This window comes from Bubalus bubalis, chromosome 9, assembly GCF_019923935.1.
Source record: "Bubalus bubalis isolate 160015118507 breed Murrah chromosome 9, NDDB_SH_1, whole genome shotgun sequence".
Taxonomy (NCBI): Eukaryota; Metazoa; Chordata; class Mammalia; order Artiodactyla; family Bovidae; genus Bubalus; species Bubalus bubalis.
In genome coordinates this window covers 90,981,940-91,007,409 of record NC_059165.1, presented here as the reverse complement: position 1 = coordinate 91,007,409, position 25,470 = coordinate 90,981,940, and the positions used below count along the sequence as shown (strand labels likewise).

The 25,470-nt window shown below is 53.6% G+C and overlaps 2 protein-coding genes across 7 annotated transcripts in view; one reads left to right on the top strand and one right to left on the bottom strand.

The window, feature by feature from the left end:
• The first annotated feature begins 1,138 nt into the window (after window positions 1-1,138).
• On the top strand, window positions 1,139-8,619 carry APBA3 (amyloid beta precursor protein binding family A member 3). 2 transcript variants are annotated; one of them, XM_006047894.3, is made up of 11 exons: window positions 1,139-1,297; window positions 2,272-2,877; window positions 2,963-3,002; window positions 5,919-6,064; window positions 6,185-6,271; window positions 6,376-6,537; window positions 6,894-7,073; window positions 7,189-7,401; window positions 7,957-8,076; window positions 8,165-8,305; window positions 8,395-8,619. In XM_006047894.3, the coding sequence occupies exons 2-11, from the start codon at window positions 2,299-2,301 to the stop codon at window positions 8,464-8,466; spliced, it is 1,740 nt and encodes a 579-aa protein (XP_006047956.2). In that variant the 5' UTR covers window positions 1,139-1,297; window positions 2,272-2,298; the 3' UTR covers window positions 8,467-8,619. The 2 variants fall into 2 exon arrangements, with proteins under 2 accessions (XP_006047956.2, XP_044803870.1); XM_044947935.1 differs by having other exon boundaries at window positions 1,140-1,252.
• A 78-nt stretch (window positions 8,620-8,697) lies between these two features.
• Window positions 8,698-25,470, bottom strand: part of TJP3 (tight junction protein 3) — a 30,545-nt gene continuing 13,772 nt past the window's right edge. For all 5 annotated transcript variants that reach the window (XM_044947931.2, XM_044947934.2, XM_025293193.3 and 2 more), the window contains 20 exons: window positions 23,438-23,494; window positions 23,213-23,322; window positions 22,438-22,540; window positions 21,842-22,190; window positions 20,423-20,526; window positions 19,189-19,348; window positions 18,806-18,914; window positions 18,212-18,270; window positions 17,714-17,780; window positions 17,346-17,502; window positions 16,336-16,444; window positions 15,949-16,186; window positions 14,831-15,042; window positions 13,549-13,644; window positions 11,833-11,903; window positions 11,190-11,400; window positions 11,007-11,107; window positions 10,335-10,622; window positions 9,295-9,341; window positions 8,698-8,926 (listed from right to left, as the gene is read on the bottom strand). In XM_044947931.2, coding sequence (XP_044803866.2) covers window positions 8,824-8,926; window positions 9,295-9,341; window positions 10,335-10,622; window positions 11,007-11,107; window positions 11,190-11,400; window positions 11,833-11,903; window positions 13,549-13,644; window positions 14,831-15,042; window positions 15,949-16,186; window positions 16,336-16,444; window positions 17,346-17,502; window positions 17,714-17,780; window positions 18,212-18,270; window positions 18,806-18,914; window positions 19,189-19,348; window positions 20,423-20,526; window positions 21,842-22,190; window positions 22,438-22,540; window positions 23,213-23,322; window positions 23,438-23,485 — 2,742 coding nt within the window. In that variant the 5' untranslated portion in view covers window positions 23,486-23,494 and the 3' untranslated portion in view covers window positions 8,698-8,823. The remainder of the gene's footprint in view (window positions 8,927-9,294; window positions 9,342-10,334; window positions 10,623-11,006; window positions 11,108-11,189; window positions 11,401-11,832; window positions 11,904-13,548; window positions 13,645-14,830; window positions 15,043-15,948; window positions 16,187-16,335; window positions 16,445-17,345; window positions 17,503-17,713; window positions 17,781-18,211; window positions 18,271-18,805; window positions 18,915-19,188; window positions 19,349-20,422; window positions 20,527-21,841; window positions 22,191-22,437; window positions 22,541-23,212; window positions 23,323-23,437; window positions 23,495-25,470) is intronic.

The following is a 25,470-nucleotide window of genomic DNA, read 5'->3' as shown; positions in this document are numbered from 1 at the left end:
CAATGGCCCTCAAACTTTCAAAAGTCATCACATGCAACAGGTGATAAATAAGGGTTTGGTTATCCTAAGCCAATTAATTTTACACAAAGCAGGTCCACACAAGAGAAAAAGAAGTACGTTTAAATCAACTTTTCAAAGTGAAATATTTCTCTAGGTTCTGACACTGGGTTCTTCTCAGTAGCTAAATTACTGAAAACCTAGAAGTAATGAAAGCTAACACTTATTAAACTAGATATTTTCCAGCCCTACTGCTAAATCTGCAACCAGCTCGATTTCGCTTAATTAGGAGGTAGGTGTGGGCTTGGAAAAGGCAATGGCAACCCACTCCAGCACTCTTGCCTGGAGAATCCCAGGGACCAGGGAGCCTGGTAGGCTGCAGTCCATGGGGTCGCTAGGAGTCGGACACGACTGAGCGACTTCACTCTCACTTTTCACTTTCACGCATTGGAGAAGGAAATGGCAATCCACTCCAGTGGCTGCCATCTATGGGGTCGCATGGAGTCGAACACGACCGAAGCGACTTAGCAGCAGCAGCAGGTGTGAGCTTCCTTGGTGGATCAGCGGTAAAGAACCGGCCTGCCAACCCAGTAGACGCAGGTTCATCAGGAAGATCCCTAGAGAAGGAAATGGCAACCCATTCCAGTATTCTCGCCTGGGAAATCCCATGGACAGAGGAGCCTGGCCAGCTACAGTCCATAGGGTCGCAGTCAAACACAAGTCAGCAATTGAGCACGCACGCATGCACTATTATCCCCAGTTTACAACTGAGGAGGCCAGAAGCTCAGCGAAATAAAGTTAAGCATAACCGAGCCATTCCGCCAAGCCGAAAGCCTGTGTACAATATGTTCCCCGTGCCGCTTTTGGCACCCCTGCAGTCGGAAAGTCCATCTCTCATGCGCCTTTAGTATTTTTCCAGTGCCATTTCTTCCCATCTGCTATCCCTTAGAATAATGACCAAAGAGGTAGCAGTCAAGCAGTGATTTTTAACCGCACTTGGCAGTTGAGGAAATAGACTCAGAAGCCTGTCGGAGCGTTCACGCCGAGTAAATGAACGCTTGGGATTCGAACTCTTGGTCCACATATCTGGCGCTCCTGCGCGGGCGAGGTTGTCTGCGAGAACTACATTTCCCAGCAAGCCCAGCGGGAATGCGCATGCCCAGTGATCCAGGATCGCTGCGCGGATCTGGCAGGCGGCGGCGGAATTGGCAGGAATTGGCAGGCGGCGGTCACTGGAAACACGGTACCAGCTCAGGTTAGGGGTCTCGGCGCCCCCGCGGGTTGAGACTACCTCGGTTTGGTAAGTGATTGTCCCGGAGGGGCATAGAGAGGTCTGGAGCCAGCATCTGAAGTCACGGGTCTGAAGTCTTGAGTCTGGGGTCTGCGAGAGGACTAGGGTCTTAAGAAGTTAACTCTCAGCTTTAGGCTCCAGTTTGTGTCTTCAGGCTGGGTCTGAGGTCCAGGTCTGAGTCTGGGGTTAATCTTGAATGTGGCATTAGAGGTTTTGAGGTGACTCTGCTTTCTGGCATTTTGGAACTCTAGTATTTAGTCTGAAGTTCTGGATCTGAAGTCTTGGACTGAGGTTTTGAGTCCCTGGGTATCGGGTACCTACCCCTGTCGGGTCTGTGTAGTCAGAGTGTGTCTCTGGGTCCCACATCCCGGGGAAGGAATACTTGGAAGAATCAGGGCTGGGTTGTACAGGGTCCACGGGTGGGAGGGGGAGGTCTGGGGAGACGGGCACAGGTGAATCCCCTCGGGTTTGGAGCCCAGGAAGCCACTGCCTTACAACTGCTGATTCTACACCTCGATTTCCTCCTCTGTAAAATGAGGATCATGGCAGAATCTTCCTTGCGGGGTATAGTGGGGATTAAATTATGTGTTCTCTATGAACATTTACCAGGCTAGATCCTAGTACCAAGTTGGCAGTTGGAAAATCTCATCTTTTTTTTTTTTTTTGGTTGTGCTGTGGGTCTTCATTATTGCGTGGGCTTTTCTCTAGTTGTGGACAGTAGGGGCTGCTCTTGAGCTGAGGTGCATGGGCTTCTCATTGTCGTGGCTTGGGCTCTACAGCTCAGGGGCTCCAGTAGTTGCGGCTCCCAGGCTCTAGAGCACAGACTCAATAGTTGTGGTTCACTGGGCTCAATTACTCCATGGCATGTGGGATCTTCCCAGATTGGGGATCGAAACCCATGTCTCCTGAATTGACAGGCTGATTCTTTACCACTGAGCCATCAGGGAAGCCCAGAAAATCTCATTTTTGATTCTCCCTTTCAGATGCTGGCTTGAGCCCAGGGTCCAGGCATGGAATTCCTGACAGCCTCCCAACCCCCTCCAGGACCTCCAGCCATGGACTTGGAAGAGCCCAGGGACACACTTTTGCCCTCTCAGGACCTCACCCGTGATTGCCAGTGGGACCCCACACCAGGAGGCTCAAGCAGCCTGAGTCAGATGGAACTTGATGGGCTAAATATTCAGGACCTGGTGCAACAGTTTGAAGCTCTGCCGGGTGACCTGGTGGGCCTGTCCCCGGATGGACCCCCATGCCCCCTGCACATTGCCACTGGCCACGGCCTGGCCCCGCAGGACATGGTTGATGCCCATGGGCTCTTGTCCGCTGAGGCTGATCGGGAAGACTTGCTGAATCTGTTGCAGCAAGATGAGGGCCCTCCTTCCCTGCCGGGTTCCCAGAAACCTCCTCCGGACCCTGCTCCTCGCCTGTTGCAGCCCCCTGAGGACCCAGAGGAGGACACTGGCCCCCAGGAGTGGACGGAAGGTGCCTCTGCCGAGCAGGATGAGGACAGAAGCTCCAACAGCTCCCCAGAACCCTGGCTGGAGACCTCACCTCTGGTCACTCCTGAGGAGCCACCTGCCAGTGTCCAGGTAGAGCCCACCCCACCCCCTAGGCCTCCACTGTTGGGAGCCAAGCAGGAGGACTCAGGCCTGCCCCTCTTCTGTCTTCTTCCAGAGACCCAAGACCCTGGCTTCCTACCCTGCCCTCCAGGAAGGTGAGTGTCCTGCCCCAGGGCTCAGGGGTTTCAGAACAGCCCGACCCGAGTTCCCAAAATCTGGCACAAAGTTAGCCCATGAGGAGTGGTTTCTCAAGAGGCCCTGAGGTTGGTTTTGAGTAGATTCTGTACACCCGGGAGAAGAGAGACAGTCTTGAGAATGTTCTGGAATGAATAGGGCAACCTTGGCAAATTGTAGGACTTGATTCTAGAGCAAGAGTTGGCACATTACCGTCCATGGGCCTTCTGCTATGTCTGATGAGCTAAAATGGCTTCTGCATTTTTAAATGGTTGAAAAAAATTGAAAGTATTTCTTGATGGATGAAAATGATAGGCAATTCAAGTTTCAGTATCCACAAATAAAGTTTTATCAGGACAAACTCAAGCCCATTCATTCAAGTGTTGTCTGTGGCAGCCTTCATGTTACCACAGGCCAGGTTGAGTAGTTGCATCAAAGACCGTAGAAAAATTAATTACTGTTTGGCCTTTTGCAGAAGAGGTTGCCAGTCTCCCCTCAAGGCATGAGAAGTACTGTCCTGGCCACCTGAAATGTTCAAGAATATTCTCCCCCCATGCTGCCTGAGGCTCTAGGTCAAAGGACAAGTTCTGTAATCATGGGAGAGGGCGCTGGTTTGGACTTGTAGTTCCAAGAAGGTTCTAAAGTCATGGAGCTATGATTGACCTAGCAAGTTCCAGAACCTGGCATTTTGCCTGTGGTTAAATGTGACCTGGGCTGCTTAGGGCATTTTGGAATGATGAGCAGAGCTGTCGAGTTCTCCCCCGACTGAGCAGTCTAGAACCATGGAGTGAATAGAATTTATCTCTGGTTCCTAGACCATTAGGAGCTGTGCTAGAACTGGGCAGGGCTGTCTAGTTCGAGTCGTCAGAAAGTTCTAGACCTCTACAGCAGAAATACAATTCCAGCCACATATCACTTGAAATTTCTTAGTAATCCACATTAAAAAATCACTCAAAATTAACTATGTTGTTGTTCAGTCGCTAAGTCACATCCAACTGTTTGTGACCCCATGGACTGCAGCATGCCAGGCTTCCCTGTCCTTCACTATTTCCCAGAGTTCACTCAAACTCATGTCCATTGAGTTAGTGATGCCATCCAACCATCTCATCCTCTGTCACCCCCTTTTCCTGTTGCCCTCAATCTTTCCCAGCCCCAAGGTCTTTTCACATATGTCGGCTCTTCACATCAGGTGGCCAAAGTACTGGCACTTCAACTTCAGCATCAGTCCTTCCAGTGAATATTCAGGGTTGATTTCCTTTAGGATTGACTGGCTTGGTCTCCTTGCTGTCCAAGAGACTCTCATAAGTCCTCCCACACTACAGTTCGAAGGCATCAATTCTTCAGCACTCAGCCTTTTTTATGGCCCAATTCTCACATCCATATATGACTACTGGAAAAAATTAAAGTTAACCCAATATATTTAAAATGTTACTTCAATGTACAATTAACATTTTATAATTATTATTATTTTGTAATATGAGAGTTTCAAAATCCAGGGTCACATTTTACACTTACAGCATGTCTCAGTCCAAACCAGCTGCATTTCAAGTGCACAACGCCTGCCTGTGCCCGGTAGCTACCATATTGGATTGTGCATCTCTGAAACCCCAGAGCAGAGTTGTCTGTTGTCTTGGAATGCTGAGCTCGTGAAGGACAGAAGGACAGAACTGGCTAACCTTTAACCACACAGGTGTGTGGTTTCATTCCCTAGGCCTACATCTGTGGTTCTCCAAAAAAGCAATAGCTATTGGTTAGAATATTCTAGAATCACTGGCACTCCTGTCTGGCTCTAGGTTACTCAGGGAATTCTAGGGTCGTGCAGGCAAAGCTTTTTGAGGTTCTGGGCTGAGTTGGAGGGTTCTAGAACTATGAGCAAAGTTGTTTGCTTCTGGACTGTTCAGATCATTCTTAGAATTTCCAGGTACACCTGCAGTTGTGAATCATTGTGGAGATTTTAGAACCAATGGAAGAGCTTCTGGATGCTATCTGTTTTTAAAATTGTTTATTTATTTGGCTGCACCAGGTCTTAGTTGCAGCATGTGGGATCTTTAGTTTCAGCATGTGAGATCTAGTTGCCTGACCAGGGATCAAACCAGGGCCCCCTGCATTGGGAGGATGGAGTCTTAGCCACTGGATCACCAGGGAAAGTCCCCCCAATGCTCTCTTGATTAAGAAGTTCTGGAATCATAGAGTGGAGAAATTCTGATTCTAGGTTTCTAGAATCCCTGGCAAAATTCTGTGGTTTGAGACCCATCAGGGAGTTCTATACTCGTGGAGCAGGAGCCCCTGGTGTTCTCGATAGAATGAGAGTTTTGAGCTATGTGGACAGTTGCCTGTTTGTATTCTGCGCAGTTCTATGACCATGGAGTTGAGCTGTCTATGGTCCTAGGCTGATTGGAGAGAATTCTACAACAGTGGGCATACCTAATTGTTTCTAGATTGATCAGGATTCCTGAACTACCTAGCAGAGTTGACCATGGTTCTAGAATGTCACATGTCTTAGAAATAAGAGTGAGGCTGTCTGGTTCTAGCCTGATTCCTGGAATTCCAGAAACACAGGGTGGAGGCTTCTGTGGGCACTAGAGATGTTTTTGGGTCTGGCCATGGTTCTAGACCCACAGCCTGCTTCTGAAACTGCGTGCTCTGCCTGGGAGTCCTTGCGCCCTGGGCAGACCAGGCTCTAGATGGACGGAGGGCTCTCCATCTATGAGGGTCAAGCTTCTGGTCCATGGCTCTGGCTGATGGAATGGCTCTGGGACCCGAGAGTGGGTGGACCTGTGTGGCTCCAGGTGCTGAGCCGCAGAGCAGACCATCCAGGACTCTGGGAAGAGCCCATAGGGGTGGATGAGGCTGGCGGGGGTTCTAGGGGGCTGACCCACCTCTGCTGTCACCCTCAGTATCTGGCCCCTGCGACCATGAAGACCTCCTAGACGGTGTCATATTTGGGGCCAAGTACCTGGGCTCCACCCAGCTGGTGTCCGAGCGGAACCCACCCCCCAGCACGCGCATGGCGCAGGCCCAGGAGGCTATGGACCGTGTCAAGGTGAAGCCCTGGGCTGGCAGGTGGATGGGCTGGCAGGCAGGCTCCTCCGAGACCCCCTGAGCCTGGTGGGTCAGAGTCTGGGTCTTTGGAGGTCTCCATGCCCCACCCTGCTCCCCACAGGCCCCTGATGGGGAGTCTCAGCCCATGACGGAGGTGGACCTGTTTGTCTCCACCAAGAGGGTCAAGGTCCTGATGACTGACTCCCAGGTACTGGGTCGGGCCTGGTCTCTGGGGCGTGGGGGGCTCCACCAATGGCAGGGCCAAGCAAGGCTCCTGTAGCCCACCCAGCTCAGTCTCCCCACTCCCGCCAGGAGGCCATGATGGACCACGCCCTGCAGACCATCTCGTACATCGCTGACATCGGCAGCACACTGGTTCTCATGGCCCGGCGGCGCCTGACCCACAGGCCAGCAGCCCAGCCCCACAGCCGCCGCCTCTATAAGATGATCTGCCATGTTTTCCAGTCAGAGGACGTGAGCAGCGGGCTCTGGGTGTCCTGGGGGCGAGGGGGCGCTGCTTGGGCCCCTGCCCTCCACCAGAGCCCCACCCAGCCACCCTGTCACCCTTGTGTTCTTCCATCCCCACCCTGCTCTGGGCCCCAAACCATGTATCCCCGGCCTTCCTGTAAGACACTGAGACTGGCAGCCGCCTCCACAAGCCCTCCCCTCCCCAGGCCTGTCTCCCTTCCCCTCCCCTAGATTCTCAGGCAGAGGCTTGGGGGGAAGTCCCACTTGGGGGTACAAAGGCCAGCTCTGGGAATATCAGTGTGTTGGTGGGGGACCTGAAGGAGGTAGGCGGGACCCCCAGAAAGGTGCCGCCCACCCCACAGGCCCAGCTCATTGCTCAGGCCATCGGCCAGGCCTTTGCCGTGGCCTACAGTCAGTTCCTCCGGGAAAGCGGGATCGACCCCAGCCAGGTGGGCACCGAGCAGAGCCAAGGGGCCATGGGTCCCGGCCACCTCCACAATGGGGACCTCGACCACTTCTCCAACAGCGAAAACTGCAGAGAGGTGAGCAACCAGGGCCCCCCATCCCAGCCCACCGAGTGGACCTGAAGAACCCCCCCCCACCCCGTTCCTCTCACCTCTTCTAAGCTTCCTTGAATTGCCACCCGTGGCCCCGCAGGTGTTCATCGAGAAACGCCGGGGCGAGGGCCTGGGTGTGGCCCTGGTGGAGTCGGGCTGGGGCTCCCTGCTACCCACCGCCGTCATTGCCAACCTGCTGCACGGGGGCCCTGCTGAGCGCTCAGGGGCCCTCAGCATTGGCGACCGCATCACTGCCATCAACGGGACCAGCCTGGTAGGGCTGCCCCTGGCCGCCTGTCAGGCCGCTGTCCGGGTGAGTGCTCCAGGGTGGAGGGCCTGCGAGGCCCACTCTGCCCCGCCATGTGGCTCCCAGGCACTTAAGGAAACCGAGGCTCAGAGAGGAGAAGCCCAGGATCACCCTGCTGGTGCCAGAGCAGGATGGAATGCAGAGAGCCTTGACTCTGCCACAAGGCAGCAAGGGTGTTCTTGAGTCTTGACCCTTGTTGCCCAGACGGGGCAACCTAGGCCCAGAGATGGGGAGGGACCTGGCCAGGCCAGAAGGGCAGGACTGACATGGTCCATGCCATGTTACTGTCTGTAACCCTGTGGGCACTGCTAGAACCTCACTTCTGACCATAACTGAAGCCCCGGGCGATGAGAGGTGATGGAGCTCTGACTATTAGGCCGCCCAGCTCTGGTCTGGGTTCTTAACCACTTCTCAAGAGGTCTTGTAGAATCTACAGCTTCCATTTTATGAGTGGATAAACTGAGGCCCAGGAGGTTGCAGTTTGACTAGAAGTCTAGCAGCACCCCACCCACGCCCCCTCTGCGGAGGTCCAGCCAGGCCAACAGCCCCCGTCCTGCACAGGAAGTGAAGTCGCAGACGCTGGTGACCCTCAGCATCGTCCACTGCCCTCCGGTCACCACGGCCATCATCCGCCGGCCGCACGTCCGTGAGCAGCTGGGCTTTTGCGTGGAGGACGGCATCGTGAGCTCCCAGCCCAGGGACCGGGGAAGGGGGTGGGGCGGCCCCAACCCTGGCCCCCTGAGCAGCATGGCCCTTCCTCTCCCCCCAGATCTGCAGCCTCCTTCGGGGTGGCATCGCTGAGCGTGGGGGCGTCCGCGTCGGGCACCGCATCATTGAAATCAATGGGCACAGTGTGGTGGCCACACCCCACGCTCGCATCATCGAGCTGCTCACAGAGGCCCACATTGAGGTGGGCGGGGTCTTGTGGGAGGAGCCAGTTGTGGGCATGGTCTAGTGGGAGGAGCCCAACCCCAGCCTCGGCCTCCGCTCCACCCCCAGGTCCACATCAAGACCATGCCCGCCGCCACCTACCGCCTGCTCACAGGCCAGGAGCAGCCGGTGTACCTGTGATCGACTACCTTCACCCCCACCACTGTGCCTTAGCCCCTGCTGGCCCTGGAACTCCGTCCGTGGAACCTCCTCGGCTGGCCAAGGTCCCAAAGGTTTCTAGGCTGTATATTCTGATGTAAAAAATTAAAAGCTTATTGAATGGGCAGAACCTCAGATCTGGGTCTGTTGAGGTTGACAGAGGAAAGACAACACTGACTGTGCCCCTTGACCCAGGAAATCACTAGAAGCCAGTGCTGTGAAAATACTCGATTAAATACCAGGTAGAGGGAGGCAGGTGTCTAGGTTCTGTATGGGAGACTGAGTCTCAGCTCCAGGGAGGAAATAGGAGGACAGGCCAGCTGGCCACCTGGAAGGGGGTCACAGGTCAGTGGCTGGTCCCCAGTCGTAGCCATCTTCATCAGAGGACTCCACATCTCTGGCTCGTGTAAACTTTTTCCTCAGAGCTTCCCTCTCATATGTCCTGGCGGGTGAGAAAATAGAAGAGGCTGTGAGTGGGGAGGGTGTGGACTTATACTGTTAACTGAGTTGACTCTGGACTAGGCACAGTGGGTGTAGTCAGGGATGAGCAAGACTCTCAAACTCCTACACATCCTTCAAAGCCCCAACCCCAATGTCCCCTCCTTCGGGAAGCCTTCTCATCCTCCCAGGAAGAGGATTCCTACTCTCATGGCCCTGACTGCATGAGGCTTGGAGTGGCTCTCTCTGGCTCTGTCTCACCACGAGGCTCTAGCACCACAAAGGTGCTAGCACCACAGCTTGATTCTAAGCACCCCAAAATCCCGGGGTGGGGGGTTGAGCAGCCCCAATGTGGAGTATAGGGACTCTTACCGCATGCTTTCTTGTCGCCGTTGACCCTGTGGGTGGCGGCTATCCATCTTGGAGAGGGAGAAAGGCAGTTAACACTTATCCCCACCAAGGAATGAGAAATAGGAATGAGTAATCACCCCCATCCTACCTCCCTCCCTTTGCCCAGGCAGTTCTACCCACAAACTTTCTCCTTGTCTCCACAGAAGTCTTGAAATCATCCCCAATTTTAAATGAGAAAATGGATTTGGACAGGGCAAGGCCTTGGCTGAGATCTCCCAGCCTGTCAACAAAGGGAGAGTTGGATTTCCCATCTGTGACATTCCTCAGAGTCATGTTGTCAGCAGTACATAAATGAGTTCATGTATGTCAACTGCTTAGCGTAGAGCTGCCTCATAAACAGGATGCCATAGACAGTTGAACAGGTTGGGCACTGCACAACCCCAGAGCACCATTCTACCAGTGACATCATAGATTTGTACGTTTTTACATTTCCCTAGAGAGGGTCTGGAGAACTTTCTTGAATTCACAGAAAAGCACCTAGGGGGCTAAGGAAGCCCCACAGAGAATAAGTGCTGAGTCAATATTTGTTACTGTCAAATACCTGACTACGATGGGGAAGGACTTGGACTAAGTGTATTCAGTTTAAACAACAAGCTTGTGGGAATTCCCTGGCGGTCCAGTGGTTAAGACTCTGAGCTTCCCACTGCAGGGGGCCTGGCTTCAATCCCTGGTCCAGGAACTAAGATTCCTCAAACCTCGTGGCCAAAAAATACAAAACAAAGCAGCAGCAGCAACCAAATAAACAATGAGCTTGTGATGTCAAGACTTTACCATCAATCTCTGAATCTAAGATAAGGAAACTCATGCAGAGGTTAAATATTTGTTCTAAGTGACTCTGGTTTAAACACCCTAGAAGCAGGTCCCAGATACTGATGTGATCAGGGAAGTTTCTGCTCCTTCACATCCGGGGGACGGGGTGCGGGGGTGGTGAGTTAACAGGCCCCCTACGTCTCAGCCCCATCCGCAAACCCTTGCTGGTGCCACCCCCGTGCTCTGTTCACCTGGGCTTCCCGGGGACCGGAGGGTCTCCCATCATCCTGCGGGATCCAGGGCTCATCCCCCAGCACAGGCTCTGAGGACCGGGTCAGGGCTGGCACCCGGGGCCCTTCATCCACGTCTGTGTGGGGCCCACCCTCGCCATCCGTATAGCCTTCACCGTCTGTGTAGACGCTGCCCTCGCCATCTGTCTCGTAGTCGCTGTTGACCCGGCTGTCGCAGCTCAGGTCCGCGGAGCTGTCCGCCAGGCCGTGGTGGGGGAGGTCCAGGTTGTCTTCCGAGGAGCTGTCCAGCTGCAGGTGCACATGGCCGGGCTGAGCCAAGACCCTTCCCTCTCCCCCCTCCCACCTCCAGCCCCAAACTTCCTTGATCTGAGACCAAACCCCAGACCCATGACATCACCCTTCAAATTCCAGTCCTCAACCTCAAGTTGAGGCTTAACTCTTGACCCCAAGGTGAGTTCTCACCATTGACCTTATTCGAGACGGAGCCTCCAAATCTGAACTGAGCCCCAAGCCTTGACTCCAGTCCCCAAAGAAGCCCCCAACTCCCAAACCCAACCCCCCAGTCCCATCTCACCCCAGGAACCAGGTCCAGAAACCCTAACCTCAGGGTCAAATCTTGGCCACGCCCCTCAGTCCCTAACTCAGGCGGGTCCCACCCCCTGGCCCAGATACCTGGTCCTCAGCCGTCCAGATGGGCCGCATCTGCTGCTCCTGGATGACGGCCTTGAGCTCTTGGTACCAGGAGTCACTCGTACCTTGCAGGGGGATGGTGGCTACAGGGAGGGGGCATCAGCATGGCCGGGAGGCTCGGGCCGGGGCCCACCACCCACCCCAGACCCTCAGCTCCCATCCCACCTGTGAAGAGGTGGTCGCTGTACTTCCTCAGCTTCTGGGCCTGGGCGTAGAGCCGGCGGGAGCTGCGGCGGGAGGCGGGGGCCAGCCACTGGCGCAGGGCTTTGAGGGCTGTGCGGCTCTCAGGAACACAGAAGACCACGATGGGGTAGTACTGCACGTAGTTGAGGCGCTCAATGGCTGAGGGTGTCACGTCCAGGAGCGCGTGCTTGTCCTGGGCCGGGCCAGCGCCGGGGGCAGTGGTGCGGGGCCAGGAGACAGAGAGAGAGACAGAGAGACAGTGGAGAGAAAAACCACACCCAGAGACAGAGCATTGGAGACAGGTGAAGAATCAAATAGATGGAGATGAAGAGTCTGAGGTCAGACTGGACCCCCAAACCACTCACATCTGCAGGCCAGCATGTTGGCCTGAGTCACAGCGTCTTGAGCACAGAGCCCCCAGTTTGATTCTCTGCCTTTTCCCAGGGCTTGCCACTGCATGACACAGGGTAGGCTCTGTCCCCCTCAAGCCCTCCACATGAAAAAGCCTCCAAAATGGGCCTCCATGGAAAATCACATCTGTTGGGCATGAGGCCAGAACAAGTTGGAGGCCTGGGCCTCAGCTTCCCCATCCATGAAATGGGACCCACAGCAGAGCCTTGCTTACTTTCTCCGCAATCACCCGCACGGTGTCCAGTCTGATGATCTTGGAAGGGCTCTCAGTCCTTGACACGCTCTCTGTGGAGGGAAGAGGTGACTGGCAGCTTCAGGAGGGCAATCACCGGCCCTTCAAATTCATGTCTACCTGCCCCATCCTTTCTCAAGAACCCACCATGGCTCCCCATGGCCCTTGAGGGAAATCCTAACACCAGCAACAGTAGCTCTTGTTGGCCTCATGCCTGATACCACACTGGGTCCCCTCTTGAACATGACCCTCACCTCCTCCTCCTGAACAGGAGTGGCTGTTACTGGCCCATCTGGCAGATGGGAAAACGGAGCCTCAGGGACATAAGGTCACCAGCTCAGAGTCACTGAGCTAAACGGCATGAGGAGCTGGGTGCAGAGTCTGAGCTCCAGATACTCACTCTCCAAGGCTCAGTCCCAACTCTAGGCCTTTGCTTGGGCTGTGACCCAAAAGAAGCTACTCTGCCACCCCCATGTGTCTTCTATGACCCTAGATGGAGCACTGCTTCCTCCAGGAAGCCCTCCTAGATATCCTGGCAGCTGAGGGAGAAGGCAGGCCCTGCTCTGGGGTGCCTAGAAGGGAGGGGGACACAACCTTGCCTTTTTCTCTTTGTTGTGGTAATCTGTGTAACATAAAATGTACCATCTTAACTGTTTTTAAGTCCATAGCTCAGTGGCATTAAATACATTCACAGTATCATGCAACCATCCCTACCATCATCTCCAGAACTTTTTCATTTTCCCAAACTGAAACTCTGTCCTCATGAAACACTGACTCCCCATCCCCTCCCCCAGCTCCTGCCCCACCATCTACTTCCTGTCTCTGTGGATCTGACTCATCTAGGACCTCCTGTGAGTGAAATCAGACAGTATTTTTCCTTTTTGTGTCTGGCTTTTCTCACTGAGCATCAAGTCCTCAAGGTCCATCCATGTAGCAGGTGCCTGAATCTCCTTCCTTTTTTAAGGCTGAGTGATATTCCATGGATAGATGGAGCACATTTTATTTATTCATCACCTGTTGACGGATACTTGGGCTGTGTCCACCTTCCGGCTGGTGTGAATCATGCCGAAATTTCATGTACAAGTATCTGTTCAAGTCATAGCTTTCAGTTCTTTCCATATATCACCAAAAAAAATTATTTTACCTTCTTTTCAACCATTTTAAATTTATAAATACCATTCTCCATTAGCAGGCTGAATAAGAACAACCAGATTTAGCCCAGGAGCTATAATTTGCTGATTCTCTACCCTATCCTAATTATTTCTGTAGTTGTTCACTTTTGGTCTCTTCCAGAAATTCTGTGTATTTGTTCAACACTATGTCTAGAGCTCAATAAACAAATGTCTTGAACTAATGAATGGACAGTTGGCAACTGTCTAATTGGCTCCATTGTCAATGACTGCCTGGTAAACGTGTTAAGAAGAATTCTGAGGCTCTCTGCGCAAAGAGTGCCAAGATCAATTAAGGCGGCATCATTAGCAGCTCCCTGACCACACTGCCTCAACCCCAGAGGCTGAGAAAGGGTTCCTTTTTTAAAAAATTTTTTGCCACACTCCGTGGCATCTTGGTACCAGGGATTAAACCCACACCTCCTACATTGAAAGGTGGAATCTTAACCACTGAACCACCAGGGAAGTTCCTAGGAAAGGGCTATGAAACGATTCACCAGTGAGGTTGCTAAAGGACCCGGTTTCTTACCTGCAATTTCAAACTTGTCAGGCATCTCAGCTGTCAACTTCTGCATAGCAATGTCGGCCACGGGTCCCAGTATCACCACCGGGCGCTTGAAACTCGCTGAAGGGCAGAGAATCAATGACAAGAATCAGGATCCCATGTGGGGCAAGGACTGCTAGCCTCTTGCACAACTGCTTCTTCATTTTCTCCACAGTAGATCTAGTGAGGCCCATGGCTGCCCAGCTAAAGACTACAACTCTCTGCCTCCCTTGCAGTAAAGGTGGCCATGTGACTGTGTCCTGGCCAATGGGATGGAAGCAGAATGATAAGTCTGGGTTGTATCCTTCATGGAAAGGTAGGAGCCCTCTTTGACTTCTTACACTAGGACTGTTACTTGAAAGAAAAGGAAACTTCTTGTTTATACAGCTGTCCCTTGAGGTCTGTCAGAGCAGCTGAATCCAGCTAACTCAGTGGTTGGTATCTGCCATTACAACCCTCAGGCCACATCCGGTCCATTGCCTATTTTTGTAAATACAGTTTTATTGGCCCAGAGTCACATCCGGTTATGTCCCATTTCTCCTGTTTGTGTGAGTCACTCAGTTGTGTCCAACTCTTTGCAACCCCAAGGACTTGTAGTTCACCAGGCTCCTCTGCCCATGGAATTCTCCAGGCAAGAATACTAGAGTGGGTTGCCATTCCCTTCTCCAGTGAAATCTTCCCAACCCAGGGATCTCCTTTATTGTAGACAGATTCTTTATCATCTGAGCCACCTTCTCATTCTGGGTCACCTGCTAGTCCCATCCTCCCACTGTTCTAAAAGCCTCTGCACCTGGTTTTAATCCTCTGCCCTGAGGCTGTATGTAAGAGCTTAATCTTTTCCCTTCCAGAATCTGGATAAGGTGTATTTTTACAACTGGTTCTCAGGTAGGGAAAGAATCTCCTGGTTTTGTGCGTATGTATTTTTGTCCTGGGCTTCCCTGGTGGCTCAGTGGTAAAGAATCTTTCTACAATGTGGGAGCCGCAGGAAACGTGGGTTCAATCTCTGGGGTGGGAAGATCCCCTGGAAGAGAGCATGGCAACATACTGCAATATTCTTGCCTAAAGAATCTCATGGACAGAGGAGCCTGGTGGGCTACAGTGCATGGGGTCACGAAGAGTCAGACACGACTAAAGCGACTTAGTATGGCATGGCACGGCATTTTGGTCCTAAGGTAACTAAAAGTGGGTGTTTGGGGTGGAAGGAGGGAGGTAAGGATTGTGGCTTTTGAACACTTGAGGCCCTTCGCCTCCTCCCACCCTGGCCCACCTTCTCTTAGCACCACGCGCTCATACGGTGGGTAGTGACCCTGTTTGGTCAGAGCTGACAGATCCTCGCGGCTCCGATGGATGGTCTTCTTGGCTCCCCGACGAAGACCCCGCAGCCGCCAGAACTCGGCCCGTGAGTTGGAGCCCGCTGAGGCTCCAGGTATGACCCCCACAGCCCGCTGGGCAGCCTCCAGACTGGCCAGCTGCTCAGCCCTGGAGAGAAGGGAGGAGGTAAGTGAGCACCAGAGTCCAGCATGACAGCCCCAAAGATGTCCATGGCCTGAACAGGGGGCCTGTGGATGGGTCACCTCAGTGGGCAGAGGAGACTTTGCAGGAGGGATTAAGTTAAGGCCCCTGAAATGGGGACGACCCTGGTTCCCTGGGGGGACCCAGTGTCATCATAGGGTCCTTATAAAAGGTGGGTGGGAGATACTTCCCTGGTGGTGCAGTTGTTAAGAATCCATCTGCCAATGCAGGGGACACGGGTTCAATCCCTGGTCCAGGAAGATCCTAATACCTCACAGCAACTAAGCCCCTGCACCACAACTACAGAAGCTTGTGTGCCCTAAGAGTCTGCGCTCCAAAACAAGAGAAGCCACTGACATAAGAGCCCGAGCACTGCGGCCAAGAGTAGGCTCACTCACTGCAACTAGAGAAAGCCTGTGTGCAGCAAGGAAGACCCAGTGCAGCCAAAAATAAATAAATTTAAAAAAAAAAAGGAGGGGTGGGAGGGTCAGAGGCAGAGAGAGACAGGAGATGCTGCCCTGCTGGCTGTGAGGATGGAGGGAGGGGCTGCGAGCCAGGGATGTGGTGCCTCTAGCAGCTGGAAAAGGCAGGAGCTTATGCTCCCCTAGAGCCTCGGGAGGACCCAGCCCTGCCCACATCTCGACTGAGCCCCATCAGATGCGTTTCGGACTTTGGACCTCCAGAACGTGAGATGATAAATAAATGCATGTTGCTCAAAGCCCACAGGTTTATGGTAATTTGTTACAGCAGCTGCGGGAAACTGATACTAGTGCTGCTGGTTGGCTGGAGCCTTCTGCAGGGCTCTCCAGAGTGCACCACCAGGGATGCTAAGTAGTGATGCTAAACCTATTCCAGTGCGTGGTTGGTCCCCACCTGCTCTGGTTGGGGATGATGCCCCGCTCCTTCTCCCGGAGGTCACGCCCCATGCGCACTGCCAGCCACTGGCCTCCCCGGGTGGGACTCTGCCCGGGGCCAGGGTACAGTGTGTCCAGCACGTGGAAGACGTCTCCGCGGGTGAAGCCCAGGCCGGATGGCGGGCTGGGCTCCATCTCAAAGTGCGTGCGGATGTAGAAGGAGTCGCCCAAGCCAGACCGCACCATCTTCTGGAAGACTGGATGGGGAGACTCCGTGAACTGGTGGGACCCAGACCCCACCCCTCCCCAGGGCCTGACTGTGGATCGCACTCAGCCGTGGGCCACGCACACCTTTCTCTCTCTCTCTCTCTCTCACACGCACACACACACACACACACACACTCACTGTCCTGCTTGCGCTGTGTCACCAGCTCCACCTCCTCGCCAACTGGCAGCCCCAACAGGAAGTTCACAGCCTCCTCCCGGGTCAGGTTCTGGAACGCGGTATCATTCACCTGCCAAGAATGGGGTGCAGGGGTGGGACGATGCCCCGGGTGAGAGATCCCAGCTCTTCCTCTCAACAAAGCTCTCAACCCTCCCCTTCCAGGGTTGCTGTCAAGAGTCCTGGAGATTAGGGGATGGCTTTCCAATGGAGGCATTGCCTTGTAGCACCCGGGCTTCACACACACTTGTGAAGGTTTGACCCGGAAACCAGGAAACGGGAAATATAATCAATTCAGGCACAACCAAGTCTCAGTGAGTGTTCAACATCAAGACATAGGAACAGGGGGTCTCAGCTGTGACAGGACCAGGACACTGGTGGGAATTTGGTGAAACACGAATGAGGCAAGACAGGGACTTCTTATGGTCCAGTGGTTAAGAATCCACCTGCCAATGCAGGGGACAAGAGTTCGATCCCTGGTCCGGGAAGATTCCACATGCTGCAAAGAAGCTCTATACAGTCAGCAAAAACAAGACCAGGAGCTGACTGTGGCTCAGATCATGAGCTCCTTACTGCAAAGTTCAGACCTTAGTTGAAGAAAGTAGAGAAAATCACTAAGCCATTCAGGTATGACCAAATACCTGAATGACCAAATACCTAAATCAAATCCTTTATGATTATTCAGTGGAAGCGACGAATAGATTCACGGAATTAGATATGACAGACGCAGTGACTGAAGCACTATGGACAGAGGTTTGTAACACTGTATAGGAGGTGGTGACCAAAACTATCCCCAAGAAAAAGGAAGACGCAGAGCAGCCAAAAATAAATTTTATATATATATAAATTTGAATGTCTCTGAGGGTCTTGCCAGTCCCCAAGGAGGCCCAAGAGGAGGGCTCACAGGCAGCAACAGACTCGGGGACCACCCAGAACGCCCACCGCCAGCCACCCCAGCTAAAACTCCCGCTCACCTGCAGAATCTCATCTCCCTCCAGGATGCCCTGGCCGTCAGCTGGGCTGCCCGCCTGAACCCCGGATACAAAGATGCCCACGTCATTGCCTCCGGCCAGCCGCAGCCCAATGTTCGTGCCCTTGAAGAAGCGGACCACCCGCGAGTCTGGGCTGTACCTGCGCAGAGAGGCGGAGGCGGAGTCAGGTGGGAGGCGGAGTCAGGGCAGGCAGAGGCGGAGTCATGCGGGAGGCGGAGTCAGGTGGACGGTGAGCTTCCCGGCTTCGTAGCCGAACCTCCCAAACCTGGGTGTCCCGGGAAGGCAGGTGGTGGGGACCGGGGAGGCACCCCGGCGTGTGCAGGTCCTCAGTTTTCTTTTGGGGCACATACCCGTGGTCCTCCACACTCTGACCGCTGGGCACCCTGTATATGTCATAGTTTCTTGGCCTCGGGGAGTCTGAAAGGGAACAGCCAGTTTTCCCCAAGTGCACTGACCGGTCCAGCCGCCAAACTTTTGCTGTAGGGCATCCCTGCCCCTTGGAATGTGGCTGCCCAACCCCCGCTCCTTCCGGGGGGGAATTGTCCCTGACCTCTGAGGCCCATGCCAGCCTTCCACATTCTGCATGGCACAGCCTCATTGGCTGATATCAGAAAAACCAGAGGGGGGTGCTCAGAATGACCACAGAGGCGCTCACCTGTTTGGTTTAAAAAAATATATATTTGTTGATGCCAAATGAGAAGTCAGCATTGTTGAAATGTCTTTTTTTTTTTCTTTTTTCTGCTGTGCCATGTGGGATCTTGGTTCCCCAACCAGGGATTGAACCCAAGTCCCCTGCATTGGAAGCACAGAGTCTCAACCACTGGACCACCAAGGAAGTCCCTGCTCACCTGGATCTGACACTGTCCTAGAATCCACTGAACTTTCCCGCCGAAGCCGGTGGCTCTCCCTGGTGGGGAACAGATTTGGGGTGAGGTTCGGGGGCGGGGGGGGGCGGGGATGTTGAGCAGCAAATTTTAGAAGAATTTTAATTTATCAGCACTTGGGTTTTAATTCTAGTCCTGCCCCTCTGCAGCTGTGTGATCTCAGGCCCTCTGCTCCTTATGACATGACTAGTCAATGACCTAAAGAGCCAATAACGAAGTAAGAGTTGGAACCTTGGCATGGGCTGTCCTCTGGCCTCTAAGATGAACTGAGGTGACCTCTACCCCTGGTTGTTACTCCTGTGTGGTCCCCTCCTCTAGACAGACCGCCCTGCTGAGGGTCTGAGTCCTCCCACCAAGAGCCATAGGAGGGAGCTTAGAAGGGGATTATCCACCCCCAAAAGCCCATAGCCCTAGACCACGTCTTGGAACCTCCTATGGACAGGAGAGACCTCTTCCAGGCAGGCCACCATGGCTGCACCCTCAAGGTTACCCAAAGTGGGAAAAGACATGCCCGTGTTCCCCTCTCATTTGGCTATTCTAGCCAGTGGGGTGACATACACGGGGGAGTTGGTTCGGCTGGTGTCTGGACTCTGCTGCCCATGCTGGGGTGGCGGTGGGATGTGAGATGGTGGTGCCTGGGACAGTTCTGAGCCGAGGTCCGAGATGTCTGTGGGGGAAAACACGTCTCAGCCATGGGCATGGCCTTACAGGCTGGACCCATTTCACGGAGGGGCACATCAGGCCCCTCTAAGCAAAGGGGCCCAGACCAGAGTCAGGCTCAGCTGGGAACCTCCAGCTCTGATTTGCTGTGTGGCCTTGGGCAAGTTTCTGTCCCTCTCTGAGCCTCTCAGAGCCAGGCTTGCCAACCCCTGCTTGGCTCTGCCAGACACAGCCTGCTTCCCTGGCCCTCAGTTCGAACCTCCCTGCCCAGGGCCCCTCACCCTCCAGGGGAGAGCTGTCGCTGTCACTGACGGCCGGAGGGATATTCACCAGGAACTGGCCTCGGTCCCTGAGCACCAGCAGGGTCAGTTTCCCTTCCGATTTCTCAATCAGTTGGCGTGTGTCACTCAGCGACAGATTCTCACTGGACACTCCGTTGATCTAAAAGGAATCAGGAGAGGAGAGAAGAAGCAAGTTCACGAGAGATAGGGGACACTAGAAACAGATATTTTGGTGGGGGGACTACAAACACACAACTCTAGGGGTTACTAAAAACAGACATTCTCAAGAGAAAATGATAGAATTGCATTCCTTCTGTGAGAGGATACTATGCCGAGAACTGACCTCCGGAAGAATTCTAGAAACAGTTTTCTAAGAGGGGTGGGGGATGCTATGAAAAAATTAAAAATGGACTGACTCTCTCATCTCCCCAGAGAGGGAAATTTCTCAGGTGACACGGGGAGCAGATATTAGAAACAACTCAGGGGTAATAATAGAGACAACCCTAATTGGGGGTGAGGGAGTAAATACTTAAATACTAGAAAGAGATGATCTCTAGGAGGTGCTGGACACAGACATCCGGAAGTAGACTGGAAACGCACAATTCCTAGGAAGGGTTTAATGTCATCTCAACTCACCAGGAATCCATTTCTAACATTTTCTCTTGGGAATGTCCGTTTTCAGTAACCCTTGCGATTGTGAGTTTCTAGCCACCCCCTACCTCTAAGCTCTAAGTGTCAGCCCTAAGCCACTAGAAACAGACACTCAGGGTCACTAGAAACAGACAACTCTGAGAAGAGTTTAGAAACAATCAACCAGAAATGATTTGGAAATCAAACATCAGGAATCACTAGAAACAGATTTTCAGGGGAGGAGTCTAGAAGGAAATGAACTCTTAAGGCAGAGCTGCCCCTTGCAGCCTGGTTTCTGGATCACTAGTATCCAGGCACCTAAGGCAGGTCCATGAATCAGTGCTGTAGCCAGCTGGCCATGTGACTCTGAGAATACTAGAAACAGACAACCCAAAGGGAGTACTAGAAACCAACATTTGGCAATGGATTAGCAGCAGATAGGGGGAAGGGCGGAAAATCCTGCATAGCCATCTCCAACCTTTGGAAAATAGGTAACAATGCAGCCGGCAAGTGGTTCAGCTCTGCTGACCTTACTGGGTGTCTTGGTAGCACTGTTACTCTCTAGCCCAGGTCTCCCTGCCTCTATTGGGAAGCCCGGGCTTACCTGGAGGATGAGGTCTCCTTCCTGAAGCCCACTGTTCTGGGCAGCCAGGCCCGAATCTGTGATGTGCTTGATGAAGATCTGACTGCCCAGTTTGACCCCAAAATCTGTGGGAGGAGGCGGAAAACTGAGGCAGGGCCTGGGGTCTAGGCTGCCAGGGCCTCTCAGATCCCAGCCTTTTCACCTGCTCTCTACCACCCTGCCTTCCCGGCTGCTGTCCTGAGGGGACGGGGCAAGCTTCAGCATTTCCAGCGGGCATTCTCCACCTCAGGTACCTGTCAGCAGGTGACAGCAGACCTGGTGCCCCGTAGCTGGAGATGCAACACACGAGCACCAGGTGGTGCCAAGAGCTGGGAAGATGGAGAAAGCGGGAAGGTGGGGAAGTGGCCTTGGTGGGAAGGGGGGAAGCCATTTGGGACGAGGTGGTCGGGGGACGGCCTCTCTATGGAGGTGATGTCTGAGCCAGGTCTCAGATGAAGCAAGGGAGCAAACCCTGCAAGGGTCTTGGGAAGGTTGTTTCAGGTGGGAAATGGTCTGTGCAAATGCCCTGCGGCAGGGATTCTGATGTCATTGCATGGTGGTCGGCAGTAGGCACCTGAGAAGGGGCAGAGCCCGGGCTGTCCCTTCCAGACACCCTGATGACAACACCAAAAGGGCTTCGGGGTCACAACCCCCAATATTCAATGAGATCACAATGAACATTTTCAGGAGTATTAAAATTACGATGTGGGGTAGAGGTCCCAGTGCCATTTGTCACATCGTAACCATAATTCCAAGATCATGATTCTGTCCTTGAATCAAGAGGGGGGGAGAGGTCATGTCTCTCTACCTCTGTAGAGGTAAAGGTCTACTGTTCTCTACCTATGAACACTTTGACAATCTACTGATGTCATGATGTGTGAGCTTCCTGTTTCTCTAAGAACATGCCACAAATTTAGTGCATATAATACAACACAGATTTATCTCACCGTTTGAAATGGGCCTCATGGGACTTAATCCAGGTGTGGGCAGGGCTGATCCCTCCAGAGGCTCCCAGGGAGCACCGGCTCCTGCCTTTCCCAGCTTCAAGGCACCACCTGGCTTGCGGCCCCTCCCTCCACCCTCACAGCCAGCAGCTCAGCATCTCCTGTCTCTCTCTGCCTCTGATTCTCCCCCTCCCTCTTATAAGGACGCTGTGAAGACACTGGGGCCCCAGGGAATGTAGGGTCGTCCCCATCTCAGGGGCCTAGCTTAATTGCACCTGCAGAGTCCTCTCTGCCCTGTGAGATGACACGTCCACAGGTCCTGGGATAGGGCGTGGACATCTTTGGGGGCTGTTATTCTGCTGAGCACACACCACGCGGGACCAAATGTCAGGGCAGCAATGTGGCCCTTTCCCAGGGACTCTAAGACCCCTGCCAACAACGTAGCCCTAAAGCTCACCATCACTCTCTCTCTTCCGCACCAGCACAGACTTCACGGGCCGCATTTGCACGTCCTGCCGCGGCAGCCGCTTGAAGCCGGATACCAGGGCCAGCCCGTTGGCCTCGGAGCCACCACCTGGGCTCCTGCGCCCGTGGCTGCTGGCCCGGCTCCGGCGACCTGCCCTTGGCCGTCGGGAGCGCTCGCCCCAGGAGCAGCCAGAGCCGCTAGACGTGTCCCCCTCGTAGCCCCGGCCGTGGTCAGCCTCCTCCAAACACCGCAGCCTGTCTTCCTCATCTGAGTCCTGGTGTCCCGGGGCAGAAGTGACCTTGGTGGCAGGCACCTGGACTTTCCGGGGACGCTTCACTGTCTGTTAAGGGAGGCAGAGATGGGTGGGGGGCCAGTTCAAGTCTCTGGCCCATCCCCTGGGCAGCCCTGGGGGACTCTGGTCCCTCTGAGCCTGAACATCCAAGCTGTGAAATGGGGACACAATTTCATTGGCTAGGGGGAAGCTTATATTCATCTGCCCATGGGCAGCAGGATCGGGGATTGGGGGTGGGGTGGGAGACTCAGCCAGGACTGAGGTACTGCTGGCAGGAGCTGCCCCTCCCACTCACAATGTTGGCCATCTTTGTGCAGGTCTTGAGTATATGAATGGCGAAGGTGGAGGTGACACTCTCCATGGAGACCCCGTTCACCATGACAATGTGGTCCCCTGTCCTGAGGGAGAAGGCCAGGTCTCAGGGAGGAGGCCTTGCTGGGAGCCCCTCTCCCCAGGCCTTCTCTGAGGGCCCCTGGCAGGTACCCCCAGCTCTACAAGGCCTGGTTCCAAAGCATCAGTGTCCCCAGGCTCACAAAGACATCCTTCTGGGCCTCAGTTTCCTCATCTGTAAAGTGGGGCTGATCAAAGAACCCACATAATAATGAAATGCAATTGTAGAACAGAAACGGCAATTGCAACCGGCATCTCCACACCCCCTTACTTTTTTCTCTAGGCCCCCCTCTTCATGCTTTTCTTCCCTTCTCTCTCTGTTTCACACTCTATTTCTCTCTGAAGCTGGCCCCCGATTCTGAGTATCACATCACCTGTCAACCACTCGGGCCCAAGAACCATTTTTCCCAAAATAACTCCCAGGAGCCTCCTGCCCCCAAGACCTCAGGATACTGGGTCACTCTCCCTCCAGCCAAAAAGAGGTTTCCAGGATATTTATTCCAGGAGCGTTCCAGGGCCACCATGACCCCGAGAACACAGTCAGTCATACTGCCAGCTTCCAGTCCTGTGTTGTCAGAGCTGGAAGGTGCCAGGCACATTTTAGCCTCCAGACTCTGGTCCATATAGGTCCCTCTTCTTGACACGCCTGTCCCTTGTAACCCAGCTGCCTTGACACTCACTGTAGCCAGCCCTCAGCCGGCCCTCCAGGCACCACATCGGACACAACCACAGATCCACCGGACCGGTCTCGGCCACCAGAGATTGCGATGCCAAAGCCTCGGCGGGGGTCCTGAGGGGGGATGAGAAACAGAACGCGATTCTGCTTTTCACTGGGACAAAGGCCGTCTTATGGGGACCGGCCCACTGTTTTTGTTGGCGCCCTTGCAGGGAGAGGGAGGCCCCACCTTGCTGATCGTGGCAGTGTACTGTTCCCAGATGGTCAGCTCCTCCATGTCCAGCACCTGGAGGGGGGTGGCAGGGAAGGTGGCTGTGAGGATTCAGGGGTCTCCATACCTGGGTGGGGAGCCTGGCTCTGACACTCTCCTGGCCCAAGCCTGTGGGCTAGTTGCAATCTCTCCTGAGATCTCAGTTTTTTCATCTGCAAAGTGGACTTCAGTCAGTGGTTCTCAACCCAGAACTGTTCTGCCTCCTCCAGGGGACACTGTGTGGTATCTGGGATCATCTGTGGTTGTCACAACTAGGTGTGCTCCTGGCATCGAGTGGGTGGGGGCTAGGGATGCTTCTCAAATTCCTTCAGTGCACAGGACAGACCCCACCATAAAGAATCATCCATGGGCTTCCCTGGTGGTACAGTGGATAAGAATTCGCCTGCCAATGCAGGGGACCTGGGTTTGATCCCTGGTCCGGGAAGATTCCATATGCCATGGGGAGCAGCTAAGCTCGTGCACTACAACTACTGAGCCCCCGCATCTAGAGCCTGTGCTCTGCAACGAGAGAAGACACCTTAATGGGAAGCCCGTGCAGCACAATGAACAGCCCCTGATTGCCGCAACTAGAGAAAACCCACGCATAGCAACAAAGACCCAGAGCAACAAGAAATACAGGGAAAAAAAAAAACAAAAAAAAACAAAGAAAAATGATCCTTTCCCAGATGTTAATGGTCCTGAACTGTAATGGACATAGACAAGGGGCAAGTCCTTGTTGCTTTCCCTCTGGGAGATCTGACTCAGTGCCTAGTGGGCATCGAGCAAAGCCCACAGGCACAAGGGACTTACTCTGCTCCAGACCCGCAGGCCTCCTCGCCATTCCTCCAACACGCCAGGCCCAGTCCTGCCCCAGGACCTTTGCATACACTTTCTCCTCTGCCTGAAACTCTCGTCCACCAGATCTCTACCTGGCTTCCTCCCTCACTTCCTTCTCCCAGCCACCAGGTCTGCAACTGGCCCCTCCCCAGCCCATAACAGACCAGTTTATCCGCCTTGTCCTGATTCCCAGTTCACAGAACCTGTGATCCCTTGACATTCTCTGAATTTTAAAAATCTGGTCACTGTACTTCTCCCTCTAGAATGTCTGCTTCGGAGGGCAGAGATTTTTATCTGCCTCGGATTCTATCTATGGAATGATTAAATGAAGTGCTTCCTTTGCGCCAGGCTCTTTGCAGTAAGATCTTATTTAATCTGCTCACTAACAGGTGTTCTGTTAACAGATATTTTATTATTCATCTGTTACATGATTTTTTTCCAGTAGTTGTGTATGGATGTGAGAGTTGGATCATAAAGAAGGCTGAATGCGGAAGAATTGATGCTTTTGAACTATTTGGAGAAGACTCTTGAGAATCCCTTGGACTGCAAGGAGATCCAACCAGTCCATCCTAAAGGAAATCAACCCTGAATATTCACTGGAAGGGCTGAGGCTGAAGCTGAAGCTCCAATACTTTGGCCATTTAATGTGAAGAGCTGACTCATTGGAAAAGACCCTGGTGCTGGGGAAGATTGAAGGCAGGAGAAGGGGACAACACAGGATGAGATGGTGGGATGACACCACCAATTCAATGGACATGAGTTTGAGCAAGTTCTGGGAGATGGTGAAGGACAGGGAAGCCTGGCATGCTTGCAGTCCCTGGGGTTGCAAAGAATCAGACACGACTGAGTGACTGAACAACAATCACAGATGAGGAAAGCTGGGTCCAGAAAGGGAAAGTCACTTGCCAAGACAACAGAGCAATTGGAGCGTAGGGGTGGGGAGGCGTGGCTTCTGTTATTTTCAAGTCCAGGGTACAGAGGAGATCAGAGGCTTTGGGAATAGAAGTCACGCAGCCAACAGAAGGGGGTATGTGGCCCCCACCTATCCCTTACTTCTACCTGGATGTGCTGCTGCCCCTGGGGGGCCTTGTAGAAAGGATGCCCCCTCCCCACACAGCATAGCAGGTGTGGGGGGATTCCCTGTGCAGTGTGTGGTGTTTCCCTGCTTTTTCTTA